General features: G+C 42.8%; 2 protein-coding genes across 3 annotated transcripts in view; one reads left to right on the top strand and one right to left on the bottom strand.

Annotated features, from left to right (window-relative positions):
• ASXL3 (ASXL transcriptional regulator 3) overlaps window positions 1-25,436 on the top strand; it is a 383,284-nt gene that overhangs the window by 241,612 nt on the left and 116,236 nt on the right. The gene's annotated exons all lie outside the window — the stretch shown is intronic.
• NOL4 (nucleolar protein 4) overlaps window positions 1-25,436 on the bottom strand; it is a 168,799-nt gene that overhangs the window by 131,856 nt on the left and 11,507 nt on the right. For both annotated transcript variants that reach the window (XM_088536343.1, XM_088536344.1), the window contains exon 2: window positions 5,519-5,668. In XM_088536343.1, coding sequence (XP_088392469.1) covers window positions 5,519-5,668 — 150 coding nt within the window. The remainder of the gene's footprint in view (window positions 1-5,518; window positions 5,669-25,436) is intronic.

The following is a 25,436-nucleotide window of genomic DNA, read 5'->3' as shown; positions in this document are numbered from 1 at the left end:
CTACTTATCTGATCAGAGACTTTCCCCAGGCTACTTCCCCTTGACACATCAATATCTGCCACATTTTATAAACCTATTTCTCTTCTAGCTCATCATCCTTATGCTCTTTTCCATTCATGGGTTGGGAATTTTATTAACTGACTGGTTCTTCTGCATAGACAACACAACCCCCCTCACAATCCAAGTGCACGGCCATAACAGTTCAAAGCTTTCCAGGTTGTCTATGCAGACTCAACAGGCAGATATCAGATCATCAATCTCAGGTAAAAATATTCAAACACACAGAGATTAAAGTGTTTTAGATGGCTACAAGACTTACCCAAAGAATTCTAGGGTAGATGAGTCATTTAGTTACAGGAATCTTTGACCATGAATAACACACCAAGGTGAAGCACTTGCTCCTCATAGTCTATTGTTTAAATAATCGAAAAACAAATCTTTAAGAGTATTAAATGAAAATAAAATCTACTCAGGAATTCAGGGCTTGATCCTTCCTGTACTCAGAGCGGGACCTGACAGGAGGCAGAGATATTTCCCATCTTCAGTCTCATCAAGTGGCCATTTGAGTACCTTGAAATTTAATTAGGTTTGCACTGAACCACAAAGAGTTGTCTTAACAGCTTTGAGACTGTGGCGTTATGCTGCTCCTGTAGCATAAAAGCACAACTTTTCCCTTTGATTCTTATCTCTCATATACTCCTCAGCACTTGAATTTTGGACACAGCTGAATAGTATATAAGGGCACAGGAAAGCCAGTGAGGTACTTGTGGTGTCTTTCCCGCTATGCCATAATATTTTTCTTTAACGTTTCTCTTATGTGTCCCTCCACTTTCATAGTACAAGTTCTCCTTTATGGGACTGATACCTGTACACTTTATAATAGTCCTTTAGGACACAGAGTGAAAAAACACTGTCTCAAAACAAAGCCATCTAGGACACTGGATTTTAAGGGAATGCTACAGATTCACCCTCCCAGCACATCCTCTGTCCATTTTCCCAACTCCTTAACCAGTTCATTTAGACAATGGGTTTCACTTCAGCTTCTGTGGAGTCTGATATCCCAAAGGATTTGGGTAGAATACATGGGTCATATTCCAGCACTGCGGCTTTCCCCATGAGCAAGGAACATGTGGTTTTCACCTTCCTAGTCACCTGTGCTCCCGCTGAGCGACTGACATAACCTGGCCTTGTGTCACCTATCCTGCCCTTGTGGGAGCAGAAACTCCTTGGATCAATGTCCTTCTTACTGCTCCTCTTTGTAGACTTCCACGGGATCCATGGAGCTAACTAAAAGTATGAACACAGCAGAAGAGATTCCTTCGGTGTGACAGATTTCTGTGTCAATACCACAATGTGCTGGATATAATTTAAAGCTCTAAAGGCATGAAAACTCTTGGCTTCGCTTTATACATATCTAAGTCAGCTTTCTTTTATTGGTGTAAATCTACAACAAGTACAGATATATCAGCGGGGAATATAGCCCCAGGGAATATTTTACCCTGGATAGAAGTTGGGCACTTGAAATGAGCTTGAAACACTAATACTTGAAAATATATGTTCTTGCTAGTTCATTGTGTATTTTCAATGTCACTCTACCATAGCATATACATAGAATCTGTACGATTCTCTACCAGTGTGTGGAAAAGCAGCAGTACTGCTGTTACTGAGTACTCTTAAGTACTGAAGTAAAGATGCTTTCCAAATTAGTCTATAAAGTTTGTGCCAAGAAATCCTGAAGTTGGAGTTTGGCACACAATTGCACGAATGGAAATACTAACCTTCTTTCTAAAACATTGCTCTTTTAGAGCTACTAGGCACCACATCCTATTTATCTTCCTGTGCAGTTCTACTGTAGGAAGTCCCACAGAAATTAATTGTAAAACATCATTCATTTTCATGGAATCATAGAATCCTTAAGGTTGGAAGGGGCCTCCAGAGATCATCTAGTCCAACCCCCTGCACACGCAGGGTCACCTAGAGCACGTGGCACAGGACTGCGTCCAAGCGGGTTTGAAGATCTCCAGAGAAGGAGACTCCACAACCTCTCTGGGCAGCCTGTTCCAGGGCTCTGGCACCCTCACTGGCAAGAAATTTTTCCTTAAGTTCCTGTGGAATTTTTGGTGCTTCAGTTTGTGGCCGTTTCCTCTAGTTCTGTCGGTGGCCACCAGTGAAAAGAGGCCGGCCCCATCCTCCTCACTGCCTCCCTTGAGGTACTTCTAGACACTGCTCAGGTCCCCTCTCAGCCTTCTCTTCTCCAGCTGAACAGGCCCAGCTCCCTCAGCCTCTCCTCACAGGGCAGATGTTCCAGACCCCTGATCATCCTTGTGGCCCTGCGCTGGACTCTCTCCAGCAGCTCCACATCCCTCTTGTCCTGTGGAGCCCAGAACTGGACACAATACTCCAGATGTGGCCTCACCAGGGCTGAGTAGAGGGGCAGGATCCCCTCCCTCGACCTGCTGGAGACGCTCTTCTTAATGCACCCCAGGATCCCATTGGCCTTCTTGGTCACGAGGGCAACTGCTGCCTCATGGTCAACTTGTCATCCACTACGATGCCCAGGTCTTTCTCTGCAGAGCTGCCCTCCAGAAGCAGCTCTTTTTAGATAATAAATAGCAGCCCTATTTAATTTGGCACATAAATAAGAGAGTAGATTACGAATTCACTAATTGAGGTTTGAACTGCGCTAAGTAAGTTTTCAGAGAGGGATACAGATGTATTCTAGCATTCCAGCATCTGGGAGGACTCTATCAAAAACGAAAAAGACTTCTTTTCACATCAGGGGAAAGGTGAATACTCAGCGCTATCTCCACATATTCTGAATCTGTTTCTCCATATAAATACAAGCAGCAGTTAATTAAGTTACCTTTCATAATTTAATCACCTTTCTAATCACGCTTGAGTACTATTCAAAGTTTTGAATGAAGCACATTCACTAATGAAAATAGTCCCACAAATATATAAGCCAATGAATTACTTGAATATAGTATGATGCCATCCATTTTTTTTTAAATAGATACTGAAAAATCATGACAGTATTTATGAATTTCCAAAGTTTAGCTATTTTGTACCCAGAAGGTAGTGTTTTCTCCCCCTCAGTTTTCTCTTAAATGCTTTGGTTGTCCAGTCAGGAAGAAGTAGCAATGAGATCATCACACACTCGGAATTATGAATAACAAACAGCAAAATAACCATAGCATACACTTTGTGAACCATCCTCACTCCAATTTCTCACTCAAATTATTAAGTAAATACTTATATACGACAAAGACATCCATAGATCTCAGGGATCACTCTCTTCTGACTAGTGAATAAAGAAACAAGACTAAATTAATCTTGTTCTGAAGTCACCTAATAAAATTCAACCCCACCAAAGTACTGCAGTTTGATTTATAAAGCTCTTAGGGCAACATTTTTGTAAGGCAGTTATCTGAGAGGATTTTTTTCCTTCTCTACCACCACAGAGCATCTACTGCCTGGCCTTCTGGAACAGGATGGCACTAGCACTCCTCTTCTAGAGGAAAGACATTTTCATTGAAAGGTCCAGTAAGGTGTAATGCATTTCCTCAAGTTATCCAGTAGAATTTGAGGCCTGTTTATTTAACATAACCCTCATGCTGGGATAGCGTGCAAGAACTGATACTTGATACTATTTTGATCGGGAGTGTTTTCTCCTTCTTTATTTCATTTACAGAAATATCTTAAAATTATAACTGGGAATCCTGTCCTTGAGACATATGATTTAATGCTCTTGATAAACCAGTATGCTTTGAAACAAACACACAAATATTTCAAACACTGATGACAACACTGGCAAAGCCCTGGCAAAGGGCTTCTTTATCATTGTCTCCTAATTATATAAGAAACTCGTGCCTCAGTTACAACAAAAGTTAACATCAAATGAAACTACTGTGCAACCTACTGAGTTTATATGGATTCTTCCCACAGAAGAGGCCCTAGTTCTCTTTCACACAGCTCACAATAAACACATCTTATCAGGCTTGGGACCAGGGGACCCTCAGAGTAATAAATATTATGCTTGGCCCATATTTGTAGCATTATGACTTATTCTATTTGCAGTTGGTAACATTCTATAAACTTGTATATTATTCTCTGAGGGCCGCAACCTGTCCCTTAGAATAGCTTTCTAAAATAAAAACAAATATAAAAGTAGTGGTCAATTGCTACTTTTCCAATGCCTTCCAAAAGAGAAGATGAAGTTTCAAACTGGCTAAGGTGACAGATGAAAATTAATTCAGACAACTTGTGTTTCTTCACTCTGCAGTATCACTGTGAGCCTTACAAAGCACACCCCAATGACCAGTGTTTTCCTTCGTACATCTGTCCTCAGGTCAATACTGCCAGGCACACATTATAAGAAATATTGCTAGGAGCTTATGCAACAACAAACTGTTTGAAATAGCTTATAAATAAAGTATTTGTAAAGAGATTCTTAGATACATAGTAGAGATTCTTATGTATTTTAAAGGCCAATATTTGAAAAAATAATAATAGAAAGATTTATTACGGTCAGAAGCTAAAATTTAAAATGCTGGTACCAGACCACAGTTTGGGGTGGTATTTCACAGAAATGGCCGGCATGATTTGCAGGCTGGTTTTAGGTTTAGGAAAGCTGCAGCGAGGATGGGCGGCCCCGCTGTGCATGTGCCAGGGCCTAAGCCATGGCCCCGATGGCCACCTGGCACAGATGACTGCAGATAAACCTTGGAGTTTAAGGTTTAAGGTTAAAACCACTGCATTCAGACGGAGCAGCGCATGGGAAACGCTAATAAATATTTTATCGGTTCCCTTTAAGAATAGGAAGTGTTTTATTTGTGCCACTAAACACAAAAGCAATGTATTGTTATTTAAAGGCAGCAGCTGAGCTGTTCAGGTCAAGCAATAAAGCACAATTAAAAAGCTTTGAAATAATCATTTCTCTTTATTCAGTCAGTTTACGTGGGTTTGACAGTTGCCCCCTCAATAGTTCTTTCATTGTACCCAGGAGTTTTCCAGCTGTTTAAATTTAGGAAAGTTACAATTTTTCATACCACTAAACCTTAAAACATAATCTATAGCAATAAAATATAATGAATCTTCATTCATTTGCTCAAGTACAGTACCTCTTTAACAAACTTATGTGGCAATGCCTTTATCCATGTAATAGCAATTAAAAGATACCATGAATATAGTTATTACAAAAACTGTCAAATCATGATAGCAAGAATAAATTCTCTTGCTTGAACCAATTAGAAAATCCTTATTGAAGTCAATGGATCTGGCCCTTAATACGTAAAAAAGATGGCCCAACTGATTTGTAAACTGTATGTTTTCACAAATTATTGAAAGACCGCTGAAAGAAACCTGATGGTTGCAATACTAATCCAATTGAGAAAAAAATAAAAAAGATACCAAAAAAACCCTACCAATTTCATGATATATAACTGAAAGGACAAATAACTCACACTTTTATAGACTGATGTTCACTTTCAGCTAATTTGTTTCAACTTGTTTTACTTACTGCTTTATACGTTCTCTTTTGTCCAGCATGTTTTCTGATTTGTTCTCCATTAGGCCCAGTTTCAACATGCATGGAATAGATAATGTCAAAGAAATCTTCTACCACGGCCACCCGCCGTAAAGACAGCTTCTCATCTACACCTACTCCATCCTGAAAAAGAAAACAGAAAGAAAGAAAAGAAAGAGTAAGGAGGACAGGATGAATAGATAAATGGTGATCATCACAGAATACATTCTCCTTTTCTAGCAAGACCTGATTAGTTAAAGACCCTTCCCTGAGATTTGAAGGTCACCCATGCCACGAATGACAAACAGTATTGCAGAAAAGGTGTATGATCACAAGGATCATGAGATTTTGTCTTTTGCAAACAGATCATTTGGACCAACCGGAACATTTGGTCCCTCTGTAATAAGTAAGTAATCTTCCACTGCAGTAATTAAAAACCAAACCAGCACGTGCGTGTGCTGGTTTCTCCAAATGCACAATCAACACCCAGAGGCAGAAGCAGCCCCCGGTCCCGTGGCAAAGACACACATGACGCAGCTGCTGATCAGGATGCAGTAGCTCCTTTATGTTGCCTCATTAATCCCTACCCCCTGCAAATCTATACCTAGCATTTCATAAAGGTATTGAATAAAAAGTTGTTAACTCACAGGTGACCGAGCTGCCTTTAGTTATGAATACAACAAAGTTGTTACAATCAGTTCACCACTGGAAACCCTCTGAAATGGAAGACAAATCGCACTATGACGAAAAGAAGGAGGTTTTTTATTTATTTGTTTGTAATTTTTTACATAGACATCAGGCTGGGAAAGTGACAGAAAAGTGATGACACCTACATTAATGCTTCTATAGCATAACTTTCTAAAGGTACATGACTCCAAATCAGATGAGGAGGTGCTGATACTGTATTAGCCATAGGAGCTTTGTTTTTTCTGCTCCACTATGGCCCACTTCTGCCAAGCCTTCCTCAAAGAGGTCCTTGCCCAAAGCTGCCTCTGCTCTCCCCACCATATCCACAGCAAGTTGTGCTCTTCATCCCCAGCAAACAGCTGGAGCGGAGCAGAACGGCCTCGCGCGAGCGAGCGGAGCCCCGCCGAGTCTGTGGAGTCTCCTTCTCTGGAGATCTTCAAACCCGCTTGGACGCAGTCCTGTGCCACGTGCTCTAGGTGACCCTGCGTGTGCAGGGGCTTGGACTAGATGATCTCTAGGGGTCCCTTCCAACCTTCAGCATTCTGTGATTCTATGATTCTATGATTCCTGGGAGGGCAGCGAGAGCCAGCAGGGATCGTGTGGAGGATTCGGGCTGGAACAAAATGAGGAATTTGTACCACAGCCTCCAGCACAGGTGGAAGTCAGGGCGCCTTTTGTCTGTCACAGTGACCCGCTGGGAACGGGCGCTCGGAAAAGGCAGAGGGACTGTCCCTGTCCCGTGAACAGGGGACAGGGGGACAGGGACTGTCCCTAAAATTTCCCTAGCCATCTGCTCCAAACTTTAGGGGTACCATGAGTTCCCAGCATCAACACCATGAAGGATGGCAATGATACTGCCCATCACCACTGCCCGATATTTAGGAGAAAAAAAGGCTTCAGGGATGGGGCCCAAATTTGAGGCACTTTCATCTTCAGGTGAATTCACACTTGAGCTCATCGGGGGGTCTCCATCTTCAACCATTACTTTCTCACCACCCAAATGGCACAGTGGGAACCCTAATGATTTCAAACACTCCTTATGACGACAGTGTTACCTCATGCTGCTCTCAGAATACTTAAAAGTTTATAGTGTTGATTAACTGATAAAGATTTAATCTGTTTATTACTAATGAGTATTGTTTCAGGAAATTTCCTACAGGGGAGCTCCTCTTAATTGAAGAGAAATGCTTTACAACAATATTAATTTAAAACCATAGAGGCCACATCAGCACAGCTGGCACATAAAGGTATTAGGTATGCATTAAAAGAACAAGCTTACAAGAGGAAATCCAATTTGCTGGGTTTGGTGCCCATGGGATGCACTGGTCTTTTTTGGTAGGTTCCCTGCCCGCATCCCTGGGAACCACTATCCAAACGTGGGCATGATGCGCACGTGTCCTTCAAGATGTGTTTCTGCAGGCCGCTGAGTAAAACCCTAACGCTTCTAAAAATTCAAGGAAATAAAATTCACACAAACTCCCTGCCACGTCTTCGAATTGAAATGCCATAAAATGAATGCAAACTTTCAAAATCTTGTCAGTTAGAGTAGAAAAAAAAAGTAGTTTATATTGAATGGAAACTGTTTCCTGAGAACACTATTACAATTATTAATTGCCATAACTATCTGGCAGGGCCTAAGCAATGGTTAGGCAGGCTCCCTTTGGCTTGGTGCTGCAGAAGGTAGTGAGATGATCCTTGTTTCAGGAAGGCTGCGGTGTTTAGGACACTGCTGAGTTAGGAATGAGGCCACAGCGCGGAGCTGTGCGAGATGTGAGCTTTAACTGCAGAAGCAATACCCCTCACGAGAAACTCGAGGGAGGACAGGGTGCATTTAAAGGTTATTACTGAAAATTCTCATATTCCTGACATCCCAGGAAGTACGGGCAGAGGATCCAACCCCAAATCCCCGCTTAAACCACAGTGTCTCTGAAGTGGACACAGATGTACCAAACTCTTTCCTACCATATGCCATCAGGGTACACTTTTTTTCTCCTGCTATTTTTTCTAACTGCTATTTGATGAAGACATTAACAAGCAGCTCTACTTGTGAGACGGCTGTGGGTAAAACATTTCACAGAGCCTAAGGGGCCTTTTTTTAGCCTCAACTAAGTATGAGGAAAAGAATAAGGAGGGAATACGTGTTAATGCTGTTCTGATGCCTGAAAGGCTACGGAATGTCCACAAGGGACAGAACAAGTAATAGGCTTAAACCATAGCAAGGGAGATTTTCATTAGACCTTAGGAAAAAATTACTATCAATATGGATTGCAAGAATGGTAATAGACTGCGGAGGAGGTCGTGAGGTCCCTGTTATAGGAGGATTTTGAAACGAGGTTAGACAAACATCTGTCAGAGATCATTTGAGTAAAGATGATGTTGTCCTGGATAAAGTAGATATTAATTGAGTCCCTTCTTGTTAATTCTGTGACTGAGATGCTTAATTGCCATTTTCAAAGTGACTTGGGTACTAACAGCTCTTGATGCCCAGAAGAGCAAGGAGGGCAGGTATCAATTTTGAGGCATTTTTAGGACTTCATTCCAGCATGGCAAGAGCCCAACCCCACTTTCAAAACTGGCTTGGGAATGAAAGACTCACCAAACATTTCTCTTCAAAATTGGAATTAGGCTCCTAAATCTTTCAGGATGGGTTTCGTTCCTCTCGTTTCAGCTGCCACCGTGGTGGGGCCTCTGTTCGAAACCAGCTTTCTAGGATTCCTCTGTGGTCAAGAGATAGTGACAGGCCCTGACAAAACAGTGTTCATTCCTACAGGATCTGGGATGGTTTCACTCTCTACCAGTGAGGAGTTACTCAGTTTTTCCCACTGAGGCTGCATTGCAGGGTTTCCTGTTTATTCTTGTTTCAAGTTGATTCACTGATTTATAATACAAATAAATAGATGTTTCTTTTCAATGCAAATTCCATCTGCATTCTGAAAGCAAAGCTGTTTAGTTATTGTTCATTTATAGTATATACACAAAAATAACTTTCTTCTCAGGAGAAGGCACTTGTGGAACTCTCGGCCTAAGGATCCCTGTGGACAATAATGTGTGAGGAGGGACTCAGTCTCTTTGACTGACCTGGAACCCCCTGGGCTAGGGGGAGTAAAGAACAGGAAAAAAAAATGACATTGAGGTAAGCATACAAAACTCATAATAAAAGTTTGACTACAGAAAGATCTATTAAATAAAGGTATCATTTAGCAGTAACTTTGCAGAGGAGAAAAATATTTAACAAAAGGTTTTAAAATTAAAGCCACTGAAACAAAAATGCATGTAGTTCCTTCCCATGTGATCCTGAAATTTCATGGGGAAATAGCTTTCCTAGAACACCCTTTTACCTCATGAATGAATGTAGCTATCAGAATCTGTATAGTGTTTAAAAAATATTCCTATAAACATAAGACAGATTGACGGAGAAAATCAAAGTAAAGGGTTGTTTCCATAAAAATTGTTCAGGTCTATAAAAACCTCTGTTGTAAAAGCATCAAAGCCAGAGGCACCTACAAAAAGAGTAGATGGAAATAATAATCAACTTAATTCATTGCATAACATAAATCCCATACAAATTTAAGACAACTTTGAATGAAACAATATTTATTACTGTCTGAAAGGCTGTATTCTGAGTAATATGTATATCCCAAATAAAATTTTTGCACATAAAACCTCTCATCTTGTTACCCTGTGCATAGTGGACACCTGACATTATTGTGAGTTTTATTCCTTCTGGGGCGAACACTGACATATTTGTATATTAACTGTAAAGTAGTGGTAATCTGTGTACAACATGACCTTTACATACCTGTCTGCAGAAATCAGTTAAAATAAATAAGCAAGTTGAAAATTCCAATATGTGTTACAGCCTTTATCTGCTTGCTTCATAACAGTAAAAATATTAATATTTTAAAAGAGACCATTTAAGATTGTCTCTCACTCTCATATAAGTGAACAAAACTGATTTCATCAGCACATTGATTGGAATTCTCAGGTTATTAGTACATCTGTTTGAATATCTAACTCACTCCTCCCAGGGTAGTATAACCTACAACAGATCAAAAGTTATTGGTGTTTGATAACTATTATTAAGTGGCCTAAAAATAAACAAATTGATCACTTCTGTCCAGTTCCCAATGGAAGGTGCCTATACCCATGAAAGGAAATTAAAGAAAATTATAGTTTCCGCTGTTGATGCTATGATCAGTTTCAACAGAAAATCTTGTCTTTTACCAGCAGATGGAGACAGGAAAAGTCAAAGAACTGTCTGAAGGCAGATCTCCATTCCTGGCTCACTAGTCCTCTCTCTGGAACTCTTTTGAGCAATCAAACCCACAAAGAACAAACCCATCAGCTAGAGCATGGCAGCAATAAGTGAAACAAGCTGTGAAAATAGATCATGAAAATAAAAAGAGTTAAGTGAAATAAAAGGGGCAAAATAATTTGCCATTTGAGACAAAAGACTAAACAATGGACACGAAGTCTGGGGCTTTTTCTGAATGGAAAATTTTATGAAAGCTCTCAGTGAAGGAAAGTCCTCTGACTGTCTTGATTTTTACTGTCTTGAGTTTAACAGATCCAATAAGCAAAAGTCCCTTTCTCCCTAATCTCTTGGATCCAACCAAATGATGGAAAAGCACCAAAGCACACAATTGTCAGTGCCAAGGACCAAGGGCCCTGCTGTAAACATTTAAAACCCGTTTCCTGGGGAGAAGCTTTGCTCCTTTATCTTTCTTTGGGCGGAATGCAGATGAACAGGTCTACACTAATCAGTGTTAGTGCAGGAGAACAGCTTCAGAATGAAACATGGGACCTGCCTGATGACTCCTGGATCTCCTATCTCATGGATATAGAAAGCAAAAAGTCACCTCAAGACCAAATGCACTCAGAGTCTTTACAGAATGACAGAGAAGACCACAATGAGAAGACAAGCAGAGCCCTGGCTACAATTTGCTGCTCGTATTTAGGAGCTATCTCTGAATCTGAAGATCTGAACGCTGGTTTTCCTCAGTGCACTGAGGAACGCACATCTGGCGTTCTTCTTTAGTGTTTAAACATTTACACAACCATCCTGAACATAAATGGGTCACAGGACAGGTCATATTGTCCGGTTTGTCACGTGTGTTGCTCCAGGCTAGCCGAACACCTTGAGCTACTATCTGGATTTGCAAGTAGGGCAGTGCAAGAAGAGCAGATCTGCAGAGCAAAGCAGAGGTTGGCAAGTATCTGATGTCCCCGCTGTGAATTTCAGACTTGCTCTCATCTGCTCCCCTGCACTAGCGCACATTTGTGATCGGGGGGACATCATATGCACGACAGAACAAACTCAAGGTTTGTTTTACTGAAAGGAACCCAGTTCACACACTGAAAAAGCACTGCGCTGTGAAACAGGGCACGGACAGGCAGCATCGCCATGAGCTCTGCTTCGAAATTTCCAAAGCACATTCCTTGCCCAAGCTAAACTTCCAAGGTAGATGCAGCCATAGCTTTCTTAGTAAGACAGCGAGGTTAAGATCTTCCACAGATGCACACTGGGATGACGATTACCCAAAGCGATGAGGAAGATGGATCTCTGATACCCTTCAATCTCTAGCTCAGGGACACACAGTGCCCTCATATGAGCAGAAAGAGCAGAAGGAATGAAGAACCTAACACAGTCCCTCTATCATCTCCCGTCTCTACAAACCCCAGCCTGTTCAGCCTCTTAAAGTGTCGGACAACAGGACGTGTTCGTTTGAGTTCTGAAGAACAAGTTAAGTCAGCAAATTGCATGGGAGGGGAATGATAATTAGAACTTCACTCTAACTCACCAATTCTTCATTAAAAATATTTTGCAGAATAATTTCTGATCTTGGATTGTTTTTTTAAAAAGCTCAGAACAGTCTATGTAGTCTATATTCTACAGCCGAGAAGTGATGACTATTTCCTTCTGTATTTACTGTCCCCTGAAAAACGCTGTCTACTTTCTAATTCTATTCAATATAGTTTCTAATTCTATTTCTATTAGGAAAAAAAAAATCAAATTTTGAGTTGAACTCTACTTTTTTTTGCAAGTTAGCTCTAGAGAGCTGAAAATATTCAGTAAAGTTCATTTCCTTGCTTCAAACTTGCTGTTCCTTGTTAGCAGCTGAGAGCTGGCAAGCATCAGCTAGGATGTTAAGGAAAAGCTGATTAAAGGAAGTGTAACACTTTTATCTGGATTTCATCTGAAGTTTTTGTTTGAGCTCGCATTCATGGTCGAAGTTCTAATGCATTTATTCCTTCCTGATAACTAAAGCTCGCTCATCTAGATATGGGGAATTTTTATCAAAATTTTCTCTGCTTGTGTAAATTGGAAGAAACTCCAGTGTTTAAGGCCAGCATAACCTGCCAGTACTTCAGTTCTATCATGAAACATGATGAAAGTGTGAGAAAAATCATCCCATTAAAATACCAGGTTACACTGAAACTCACACTCACGCTGAGGTAGGTATTAGGATATAAATAAAAAATCCTTTTAAAAGACACAGAAAAAAGGAAAAAAAAAAGAAAAAAGAAAAAAGCAGTGGTTCTGGGGCTGCCAGTAATCCTTTTGGGTTCATATTTCTGCAGATGTAGAAAAAAAAAATGTAAATACACCATCTGGCTACCTCAAAACGTAGAAGGATCACAAGTCTGTGAAAGAGTGATTAGGAAGTGATTAGGAATTGTACAAATACTGAAACGACTTTCTCTTAAAGCACTTTTTCATGTGTTTCTACTCTTCATGTATTTCTTTCTGATAATTATACCAGCAGTTACTCCCAAGATTCACACGAAGGAGGCTGCAATGTCAAACCAGAAGTTTGGCAGGGAACTGCCGCTCCAGTCGCACGGGGAATCCGGCAGGGTCAACCTTTAATGGTTCGTATTTTGAAGACAGGGAACTTTGGCTCCCCCATCTCACAATTTAGAACATTTTACATTAACTTACATGATACCTGATTTAAAAAAAAAATCCTAGAAATGACAACATGTGCAAAACTTAATTTTACTTTTTTCTTGAAAACAACGGTTCTTTGTACCACCATGAGAACAAAAATTATTTGCTTTTCCTAAACAAGGTTACAAGGATAAAACAATTAATTCTCTTCGAATGTTGACAGTAGAGGTTATTAAAATTAATGGGTATGGATCTAAGAGTGTACCTGTTTAATTGGTATATTTTTTTTCTAAATTAGAATCTCTCATACTATCATCAGCAGAAAGTAATAAGAAAGTTACTAAATAAATATTATACTAAATATTATACTCTTAGCATTCCTTTCATGAACAATTACACAATTATATTTTAAAGTGCGCTGTACTTTACAGGTATTCCAGAGCAGGGAAGAGCAATGTAGATCTATAATGCCACCTTTTTTCAGACTGATGAAATGCAACTTCTGTATGCTCAAAGTAGCCTGACACTAAAGTGAAGCTTAAATTATGAGAACTCATTACTCTAAAGTGCTGACACTGAAATTAAATGTGTATTTTTGAACTGTATTCCGAATACTTGTAAACCGGTCATGTAAGGGTGTTCCCAGAGGGAGCAGCTTTAATAAACAATGTGACAGGCATTTACCAAGAGTGACAAACTATAATCAGGTTCCAGGAGGACACCATAGCCGCCGATCAACACAGCTCGGTGACAAAAACCGCGGCTGCTCACGCGTCCGCGCAGCCCGCGGGCTCTGCAGATCCCAGAGCTGTGGGGCTAGCTGGCTCCATCGCCAAAACCACTGCCACAACACGCCATTAATTGGGAACCTCATTAGCAATATCACTAGGGAGCACAGTTTACGCTGCACTGGGGCTGTGGAGACAGCTCACGGTAGGGACAGATGAGCAAACATTGGTGGCTTCGCAACACCCGCACGAACCCTTAGTTCTGGTGTGGTTCAGGCCCTGGCTCAGCACATCACCTGCGAGGCAAAACTGGGAATAAGCGAACACAGGACACAGGGATGTCCCGAGGACAAGGCACTGCACACAGGGCTCATTTCCCTGAGCACAGACACAGCCGATGTCCTTGCTACACGGGCAGGAAGGTAATTGCTGTGGGAAGCAAAAAGGCACTTACAAGACTAAATATTCCTGGAGTTTGACCTAACAGCCTCTAAAGAGGGTTCTCTGCCTCCTGATTTCTGTAAGAACAAATGGTCAGAGATAAGGAAGGGGCTTGCTGTAATTACACAGGCAATGTATCCCAGCCAGGGACACGGCCCTTCGGTCGCCCAGCTGCCAGATAAGCACAAAGCTGCGCTCACAGGTTTGTGTTTGGCATCGATTCCTGCCTGCACTGCACTTCGTTTCAGCAGTAGTTGGGCTGCTAGAGCCCCGATGATCTAAGAATAGAGCAAAGCAAGAACCGCAGAGAGAATCAAGGCTGCTCTCGGACCAAGCAACACAGCTTCGAAGAAAACGGGCCAGGCACTGGATACACAAGCTCCCCATCAGGGCTGAAACAGAATTAATGAACATCAGGCCTGATGTAGGCAACATATTTTCAGTGTAGGCAGCAACATGCCATGAACTAAGCACCTAACGATGTGCTTAAAGAAAACTTATTGTGAGGGTTGCAAAAGGGGAAAATCCTCCCAAAATACTTAAGAAACTTAGTTTGTTACTAGTGTCAGACCTGAGGGAGGGCTGGTACACTCAAAATGACTGTCAAACTAAATTAATCAGTAAATAAGGAAGACTGCTTCCCCCCCCCCAGACTCTGTCCTGTTTTGCTTTGTTTTGCTTTAGTTTTGTCTATGTGAGCGTATGTACCCACCAGATCCTGCAACACAAAATGACCTCAGCAGGCTTGTGACGGGATCTTTAAGGGCTTACCTGTAGGCTTTTTCCTTAAATAAATTACATTTGCCTAATCCTATTTTATTTCTCACTCCTACAACAGCACTTTTCTCTCGCGGGTAACCCAGGCACCAGATGCAGAGGCCTGTGTTTCTCCGAGGCAGCGCGACTGCAATTACTCCGGATACCTAATCCACTGCTTTCTCCTTCTCCTCTTCCTCCTCCCTTCCCGAAACACCAACAAAGTCCACAGCACGAAGAGGCCAGTCCCTGCCAGCAGAACCGGGTTTGCAGAAGCTCTGCCCAACCATATGTTGGGCCCAGGCCGGCGCGACCGCGGGGCCTGACATCTGCGGACGGAGAGATTGTGTCGCGACCAGCAGGAACATGCGCGGGTCTGGGCTCCACACACGTTTCTGAGGAGAAATTTTCAGCCCCGGCCTCCAATTTCACTTTTGCCAGTTAGTTTTTGCCACAGAGACGTGACAGAACTAAACAGCTAAAAAAAGCCTGAGGGGGAAAATGGTGGTGGAGACTGAAAATGCGAGGCTTTGTGAATGATTTCAGTAACCTCCTTTAGAAAAAAAAAATCTTTAACAAATACTGTATGGCAGTTGCTTGTGCAGGAGAAAACACTTGCTGATGTTGCTCCTGATGAGCCCTTGTGAAAGCCCACCCACCATGCTAACGTTACTCGGCCTGCATGGCTACTCCCTGAGTAAGAGAACACCCATCTGTCGTATACAACTACTGCATATATCGTATATACAATTATTAAGTGTCCTTAATTACTTTGGAGACCCAATAGAGTCAGTTTTTCTTTTAGCAAAACTGTCAGCCTTTGTCATCAAGCTCTACAGGAACACACATCTTGCCTTCCTCAACACCCTTCCTGTGGTTGCAGTACTGGATCTTCTTACAGGAGCGGTAAGCTCAAAGGCATTTTCCCCACCACCCTTTTCCTCCCCGTTGCCCTCCTCAGTGTGTCCGCACCTCTTCATGCAGTTCAAACTCTTGGCTTCTTCCAGAGCTTAAGCAGATTTACGGATAGATATGGATATTTTCCCTTCCAACAGGGACTGCGCGTGCTCTCTCAGGCGCGCTCAAGCAACCCTCACATGAGGGCTGGGAATCACAGCTCCCGGCAAGGGAACGCACTGGATTCCCGCTTGTTCCGCCCTCTTTCCAGGTCTTTACTCCAGAACAGTCCCCTTCTTCAAAAAGCTTGTCCTTAAAGATAAGCCTCCGTATCAATTTTCATGTAAATGTTTTGCAATTGATGCATATGTACCACTGATAATAAAAGCAGGAGGGAAGGGAATTATTTCCCCTCATTGTGTTGTTTTGAAATTGAAATGGATACAGATGCCTCAGCTGCATATTCCTAGGGTTCTTGGTTACATGAATTTCACAGAGCACATCCACAGCACCAAATCTGGAGCATGCCCTGAGCGCCAAACAGCTCAAAACAACTGGACGTACAAATTACAAAGTTGAATTTGCAAATGTTGCTTTATCAGAAAGGGTTTTTTTCCCTTTCAACAGCATAAGTGAAAATAAGAGGTACACTCTGGTCTAGTCATTAGTGATTCTGGACAGCAGCCCTTCTCCTGTCTTTAGTAGAATTAAAGGAACACAAATAATGAAGAACAGTATATTATTTTCTCAGTGGTACTCATAAAATAGATGTTTTGATTAGGTAGTAAGCAGATAAACCCAAAATCTAATGGATGGTAGAAGGTAGGATATAATAATATTTTATGTTAAAGACTCCATTTTCAGAAGATCGCAAGTCTCTTACTTAATCTAGGCAGGCCCACGAAATTACTAGCATATGCTTTGAATCCTAATATTGGTGTAGGTAAAGCACAGATCATGAAAGAAAAGATGCAGATGAAATAGCCTGCTTCGCTGTAATTAAAATTCATATTGTTCTTTCGTAACTGCAACAGTTAATATGCAAACTATGAGAATCTCCATAATTATTAGTACTATTCTGTGCTCTAAACATGAACTAAATATAATATTTTTTTTTCTTTGAGGATGTATCCTTAGTTGTTCTTTCTCTTTTTATATGAAAAGAATATAGTTTAAATTTCTTAGTTATTTACCAGAACAGGAAGTTGAAACATAGCATTAGCATTAAATTGCATTTTAAAAACAGTATAATGACTTAATCATCAGGCTCACTAGGATCTGATGCTCTGTCTCCGAATATCTCCGTTTAAACTAGTGTGTCCAAACTGTAGCATAACCATAATTCACCAGCATTAAGTGACTTGCCCATTTTCTTGCTCCTCTGTGTATACTGGCTGTATTAAGCTAATGGGATACAGCACTCGGATGTGTTCAATAATAATAATGATAATAATGCTTCTCTTCCCCTCATTACTGTACAGCTTGCTGTGTACAGTTTGACTGATGGATACAGCCCTCCACCCCAGAGTCGGGGGCAATTCTTGCTTTGCTTTGCAATGAGCTACACGATCTCTGGAGAGGAATAGTGCTGTATACAATCAGAGACCTGACAGAAGAAAAAATATCATCTGGTCCAGTCCCTGACAGCACAGGGATTGTTTTCACAGAATCCCAGAATGGTTGAGGCTGGCAGGGAGCTCTAGGGATCCCCCAGTCCAGCCCTGCTCCAGCAGGGACACCCAGAGCAGGGGCACAGGGTCCATCCAGGCGGGTTTGGAGATCTCCAGAGCAGGAGCCTCCACAGCCTCTCTGGGCAGCCTGTGCCAGGGCTCTGGCACCCTCACACCAAAGAAGTTCTTCCTCACATGGACATGGAGCTGCCTGGGGTTCAGCTTGTGCCCGTTACCCCCTTGTCCTGTCACCAGCCACCACCACGAAGACTTTGGCCCCATCTTCTTTATATTCTCCCCTCAGATATGTATACATATTGATCAGATCCCCTCTCAGTCTTTTCCTGGCTAAACAGGCCCAGCAAGTCACCAGTCCTGATTAGTTTTCTGTTCTTTATGATGTACTTTGTTCAGTCTTGTTTTAACTGACTCTTCTGATGGTGCTTTCATCACTTGCTTCGGGAGATTTTTTAATGGATTAATAGAGGTAAATGCAAAATGTTCTGTTGAGTCTATGGCAACTGCCTACTACCAAGAGTTTGCACATGGCAAATTGAGTTCTTTGGTTACGTTCAGTCGGAAGGTAGAAACAATACCAAAACTCTCAAGGATGAATTTGGGGAATAGGGTCTCTCCTGTACAAGATTATATCTGCTGAGAAACAGTGTCAGCAAGGTCTCTTGGGGCATTTGGAGATAGGTGATCAGCTCCGTTGGGTTTCACCGTCTTCTTCCAGAGTAGTTTTGCACGTGTCAAAACCAGCGTCCCTTGCAAGGGATTCGCTGGACTCTTTCTTCCCAAATAATAACATAATTCAAAAGCCCATTGAAGGCTCAGATTGATTTTAATGAACTATGGCTCAAACTCCAAAACTGTTCTATTCTCCCTAAAAGCTGCTGTGCCTGCAAAGGATGAGGACAGACCATCGTACGTTTTAATTCTTTAGCAGGGCTGGTACAGTCACTGAGGTTGTAATATCCCCGTAAGGGTTTAGAGCTACAAATTGATGTTACAAAGAGGGCAAGTATCTATTTTTTATTTTGTTAACCACCTAATAACAACATTTTTAATTTGCAGAACAAAACATTAACAGAAATCGAATTTGAAAATGAAACATTTTGCTTCTTGCTGTATCAGCGTAACATTGAACTACGCCTGCTGAGAGGCTGCTGTGCCTACAGGAAGCTGCAACTTGCCATCCTCAATCGAGTCTCTTTTTCAATCAAGAGACTTGATTCTCTCTGGACTACATTTCCCAAGACTCACTGCAGAAGGAGCTGCAGGAAAACGAGGAGCCCAGTGGGAAAGCAAGGCTTGTGTCACAGATCCCTCCTTGCCAATGCACTGCACCCATTGCTGGCACGTTATAGCAACCACATCTTGAAATATCCTACGGCTTAACAGCACTTGCACTAAAGGAGTCACCTACCTGGACTGAATATACATCCAATCTATATCACTTAACCCTGTCTGCTCCAAGACAGATACGCTGTTATTCTATTTATGAAGCATACCTGCCACCCAAACCTATATGTAAGGCCAGTTCCCCTCACTTGGGAAACTGTAAGCTCCAAACCCTACAGCTACTGGAGCCAAAACAGCGTGGATCACCAGAATGATGCCCAAAGCCCACGTAGACAAGTCCTGGTCTGTTTTGTGCAAACAGCCTATTATAGTACTCTATTTTGGGTCTACAATCTTCCAAAGGAAATGACACAGTAATTTCCTGTCAAATCAAATCATTTCTGGCAGAACTTTTTCTTGGGGGTATTCTGAATGTATTCTGGAATTTGTTTTCTGGGGAGCCATCCACCACAGCTGCAGGTCTGGTAACTGTGTGTGTTTGTTTTTTATGCGTGCGTGTGTGAAATTAAATTCAATTGGATTCAATAATGCTTTACTGGCACGGCCAGCCGGGTAACCGTTGCTGCAGAAGAATGAGCAGACCCTTGAGGTAACTGTCAGCAGCTGGTACAAAGTGTTCAGGATGAGATTTCGTTCTGGGGGGTTATCCCACGTGTACCCCTTTACCACAAAAGCCCCTTTCCAATCTTCCTCAGTCATTTTTAGCAGGATCTTGCCATCTGAGGGTGCTTCACAGGACAATGCCATCACTGCTTCCTCCTCACAGGGTTGGGAATTTTTTATTCAAGCTTTTGTTGAAAATATTTTATGATTTCTGATAATCACATAAAATTTCCCTCTGAAACTCTCTCCAATGTGGGACATTGAAGTAAAAAGTGTTGCTCCATTTTATTTTCTCCTGGCAGGCTGCCTGCTCAGCTGACCCTCTTTTAATTTGTGTGTGTGTCCTTGTGCTTCCACTTGCATGGTACGGTCATTCGTTCTCCCTTTGCTGTATTTGCCTCAGCTCTATATATTCACCAAAATGAAAAAAAATCTCTTAAGAAGACACAGAGCCCAGTCTAGCATCCCACTGCCTGCATCCACCCTCCACAGACCTCAGTTACGCTGGGTTCCACGGGCTACAGATGTGCCAAGAACCATCATCTCAACTCATGCTACACAAATAAAGCCATATGAATTCTCTGAATTAAATCTTGTGCATTATTGATGAAGAAGGTATCATGGCTTTATATTTTGCAATTTTGGTTCCACAAAAGGGAAACCATTAAACTTATGGAGCCCAGGAAGTAATGGCACTCATGGTGCTTTCCCATTTGATCCTCTTACATTGCAGCAGAAGATTCCTGATGTGGCTGAGATGGTGCCTGGGAAGAATAGTCATTTAGTAAAATGCTCTGCTTCCCTAGAGCTTTCTTTATAGTGCAGCATACTTGCACATTTTTTTTCTATAATGCTTTTACAACCTGATTTGTAAACTTCAGAATCTGAAGCTTCTAGATTCTTTCCTGTTACCAGACCCAGCTTTATATGATTGAAGATATAGTCCATATTCCTCTCTGCAATTAATTTTTAGTCTGTTTCTGTTGTTTTGAGCACCTTCTGATTTTTTTTCCAAAGGGCTTAACAGACATTACCTCAAAAGGATTCCACTGAAATTATATCCTTCTTTTACTCCCATATTTGTGGCCTTTGTTTTGAGAATGATTACTTAACCTACATCTGACACATTAAAAAATAATGAAATAGACTATGGAAAATCACCAAATCAGCCTGGAAAAAAAGTCTTACAATTTATGTAAAAGAAGATTCATTTTCTATTTTATAAGCCTGCAGAGTCCACTTGGGACATCTGCAGACTTTATAGGGCAAGTTCCCAAACTGCAGCCTGCAGACCATTCATTACTGATAAATCAGCAGTATTGGTCTCTAGAACCACACTAACCAGGTAGCACTTTATACACTCATCACTCAAAAGACTGATAACAAAACACCCTTGGTCCTTGAGAGATTTTCAGAACTGACAGGAGCTGTTGCTAAGAGTGACAATCTCTTCTATAAACCTATGAGGATTGCTAAGTGTTTTTGTCTCTTTTTTTTAACATAAGAGTAGAATGTTCACATAGGACTATAGGAGGGATTTTTTTAAGACAATGACAAATACCGTAGGACTCGCAATTAAATCTTAACAGTTCATAACACTCCATTTTTAAGTTGTGTTAACATCTATAAAGAAAGAGAAAGCTTCCTGTTCTTTTTTTACATTAACATTTTTGGGCTACTATTGTGGCTTTGCGGTTTGTTTTTTCGCAGAGGAATCCAATCGGATTTTCGCAGATGATGTCACTACCCTGGTCAGGGATTTTTACTACTCTTTTAGGTCTCAGCTGTGCTCTGCTGCAGACAATGGGAGTCCTCCAGCTGTAGGCAATGACAACACAACCAGGCATTTATTGGAGCTCGTAAGGGTTTTCTCATATTACATCCAAAAGAGAAACCTCCTGTAGCACGTGGGCTCCTGAACACCTCCTCTTCCCGAATCCCTGGCTGTATTTTCACATCAAATGTGAGCGTTTCTATCACCCACAAGAGACAGTTTAGTACCTTGAGGGCTGTTAAGTGGAATAATGCTGCTTTTCAGCCATAAGTATAGCTATATACTGTGCTCTATAGGTATGTACATGTGGTAAAAAAGCACGAGCACTCGTAGGTTAGAGGGGTCAGTTGAGTGCTGGGTTCTGGAAAAAGTGGAGGGTGAGGGTGAACACCGGCCGTGACAGCAGAGAATGGTTTTATTTTCATTTTGTGCACCTAAAATCCTGCCAACCACAGCACGTCACTATTTGCAGCAAGTATTTTTAGCTGCAGCACTGCTGGCCAGCCCGGTATTTACCAACAGGGTCTCCCGTGGTGTCGTGTCATGGTGTTGTGAATTTACTCAGAGATTTGGGGCTTGTCTCCGAGACAGGGGCTCCCTCAATTCAAACTGCCAGCTCCGTGACGCCTGTGATGTCCGTGTCCCGTACGGCTACAGCGCAAACGTGCGGTGGACACCTGGGATTCCCCTGAGGAGAGCGAGGCACAGCAACAGCCTCCTGACAGCAGCGCAGGCCGGAACACACATCCGCCATCCCGCTATCCCGCTATCCCGGGTGGGAAGCGAGGAGCTGTCCAGGCCGGGAGGCGGATCCGAAGGGACGATGCGCACGGAGGAAAGCAGCCGGGTCTTCCCCATCTTTCCGCAGCACCAGGCATCTCGCTCGTCACCTCTGCGCGTGACTAATGCCGGGAGCCACGGGGAGCGACTGCGCGGGAGAGGAATTACTGCAGGAATTACCCTTCCTCCTGCCGCTCTCCGCGCGCGGGTGAAGCCGCCCGCGTCTCCAGCCCGCTGCAGCCCGAGGGGGCGGCTCTGGCTGCGCTGGCCCCTATAGAAGCCATATAGCGATTCTATATAGAGATTCTATATAGCGATTCTATATGGCGATTCTATATATTCCTGAAGGCCGGGGGGGGGGGGGGGCGCACAGGTGCCGCCGGTCGCCATGGGAACGCGGGCGGGCGCGCGCCGGTCCCCGAGGTATTGCACCGTTGCCATGGGAACGCGGGGGGGGGGAAAATGGCGGCAGGGCCGCGCCCCCGCGGTGCCCTCAATGCCAGGCCCGGCCGTGAATCAATTAATGGAGCCGCAGAGCGGGGGCGGCGGGGGGGATGGCGGCCCTTGCCCTCTCCCCGCCTCCCCGGGCAGCCCCGAGCCGCCGTGAGGCCGCGGCGGGGCCCCCCGCGGGCGCGCGGTGACGGTAACGGTAACGGTAACGGTAACGGTAACGTAACGGTAACGGCTGCCAGCTGCGCGCGGGCGGGCGCCGCGCAGCCCCCGAGAGGCGGGGACCCCCTCGGAGCGGCTCGGGAGGAGAACACGAGATAATAAATAAATAAATAAATAAATAAGCAAGCAGACGAAAGGCCCGGGCGCCATATGGCCGCAGGGGGAGGGGAGGGGAGCCGCCTGCCAGCCCGTGCGCTCATTCTGTCCGTTGGAGTCACAGTCAGGCGGAGCATCCCGGCGCGGCCCGCGATTCCCCCCATATCCCGTGCCGCCCAGGGAATCCCCCCACCGTTCCCATCAAAAACGGGGAGTTTTGGAGGTTTTCCACACTCCAGCACACCCCGAAGCCCGGGGCAGGTGGGCCCTGAACCACCAGGGAAGCTCTGAGGCTCAGTGCCTCATTCCCAGCCCGAGAGGAGGCGGGTTATTTTATTTCTGGTAAACTAACGTTCCCTGGATAAAACGAAATAAAAATAATTTCTCCAAATTCTGTTCCTGTTCAAAGCTGGCTACATCCTTTGTTTGCCCAGGGATGAGTGTTTGGTATTTGGCTGCATTTTGAATCACAGCGCTGTAATACTCGAAATGTAAAGGAAAATGAAGGGAGAAAAAAAGAAAAACACCACCCACATTGCCAGCAGCCTTTGTGGCTCGGTGCACGATGAAAACCTGATCCATCTCGCGGCTTTTCCATCTATTGCTGACAGCTATTAAAGAGCCCCAACCCAAGTGCTGGGTGCTGAATGCTACGGGAGCGCTGCGGTGATTAATATTATTTTCCCAGCGCGGCGGTCGCTGGTTTCGGAGCGGGCCCCGCTCCACGGTGCTGATGGAAGCAACACCCTCCATAGCGCATCCCGCCTCCGGAGAGCTCCCTGGCCGCGGTCCCTGTTGAAATGGCTCTCAGTGATTCACCACAGAGGTGCTGAACCTCTGCCTTACTAGAAAGACAAAATCCACAGACCGCTGTGCCCGATAATAGGGAACGAGGCTGCTATCCATATTGCCCTGAAAAATTGAAGTATTGATTTTTTTTTTAGAGCATGGTTTGCTACTTAGCAGATCCATCCCGCTACTACTCCACTCGGTGGGATTTTAATAGTAGCGAGCAGTTTTTGCCCTTAAGATGGTCTGTTTCATGTTATTATGATAATGGCATCAAAGTAATTCTTAATATCAGTCTCCTTGGCCTTGGACACTTGAAAAGATTAACACACCACATTACTGCAGCTCAACCAGATTCACCATATTTCTGGTCGTCCAAAGTTTTGTTTAAATAAATAAATAAGATAGATAACTTACTGCTCCAGATGTCTGTGGGTGGATTGGACCTAATAGAATCTCCAGTTTCATGTTTTGAGTGTGTCTTTTTTTTTTTTTAATTTTACAGAAGCCCAGATTTAGAAACCCGTTTGTAGAATCCCTTTTGTACGCGGCTTAAACTGCATCTGTTTGCCTACCAAAACAGTGCTCCTTCCAAGGAAAGATTAAATATATTAAAATCCAGCCAGCACAGTTCAGTTCAGCTAATGTTACCCAAATGTGTTGCTCCTACTGCCCATATGTAATATACATTTGAATCTTGGCACCTGCCGGTGGATTGAAATTCAAAATAAGAAACAGCAGCCCTCAAGCTCTGGAAATAAAGATGACATCAGTAAAACGCAGTTCTGTGACTATTAGTAAATAATCATCTGCAGCAGAAATGTCAAGAACCAAAGAAGCTGGATAGCACAACAGACCCCAAACAGACATGGGGGCTGCTGCACGCTGACGATTGCATTCAGATTCAAACTGCCTGCTCTATGTAGCACTCATACCAGTTCTTTCCATGCTTATACAAGGACAAAAACTTTTAGTGTCTAGTAACATTCTGCTTGCTTACTTTGGGGTAATCACGTGATACTCATTAAGTTAAAATGTACTTCACCTACATGCCGAATAATCAACTAGTTAACGCCAGTGTTAAAGAAAATGCAGTGGAACTTAACATGGAACTTACTAAAAATATTACTGAAATTTCAGTGAAAAAGGAGGGGGAAAAGCAATCCTATTTCATCTTCCTCTCATTTCAAGGCAGTTTTAGATGATTAATATGGTCATTCTATCATTATAGGTGGTCAACAGCTATACTTAGCTGCCTAAATACTGATGCTAAAGATCAACAGTAGGTTTATTACCAGATTAACAGGAAGCATCTCCCTTATTTTACCTAGTTTACTTCATTAGCTTTAGCTTTGTTATTGTGAAATCTGCAGCATGTGCTTTCCAGGCTTATTTAACTTTGCAGGCTTATTTAAATAAGCCTTTTCCAGGCTTATTTGCCTTTGCCCACCATCTATTTCTGCCAAAGCTGACTTGCTTGCTTGAGGATGAGCTCACGGGAAGCTAATACCTGAAAGTTTATGTTCTGTTTGCTGAAACACTTTCCTCCATTCCTCTGTCATCTTACTTTTCTTCCATTCTTTCCTAACATAAATAGAGTTTAAAGGGACAGGGAGCAGGGAAAGAGATCTCGTTTTCCCCCAGAGTCAATGTCCTGATGCAAAACACATTGGGAAAAACAAACTATCCCAACAATACCATTGGAAGTGTACGCGTTGCCTATCTCATCATTTCCCCTTCCCAACTAAACATACACATTTTG

This window comes from Tinamus guttatus, unplaced genomic scaffold (genome assembly GCF_059628265.1).
Source record: "Tinamus guttatus ecotype Peru unplaced genomic scaffold, ASM5962826v1 Tinamus_guttatus_pri_ptg000659l, whole genome shotgun sequence".
Taxonomy (NCBI): domain Eukaryota; kingdom Metazoa; phylum Chordata; class Aves; order Tinamiformes; family Tinamidae; genus Tinamus; species Tinamus guttatus.
The sequence above is the reverse complement of the archived record's forward strand: the minus strand, read 5'-3'. Positions and strand labels throughout refer to the sequence as shown.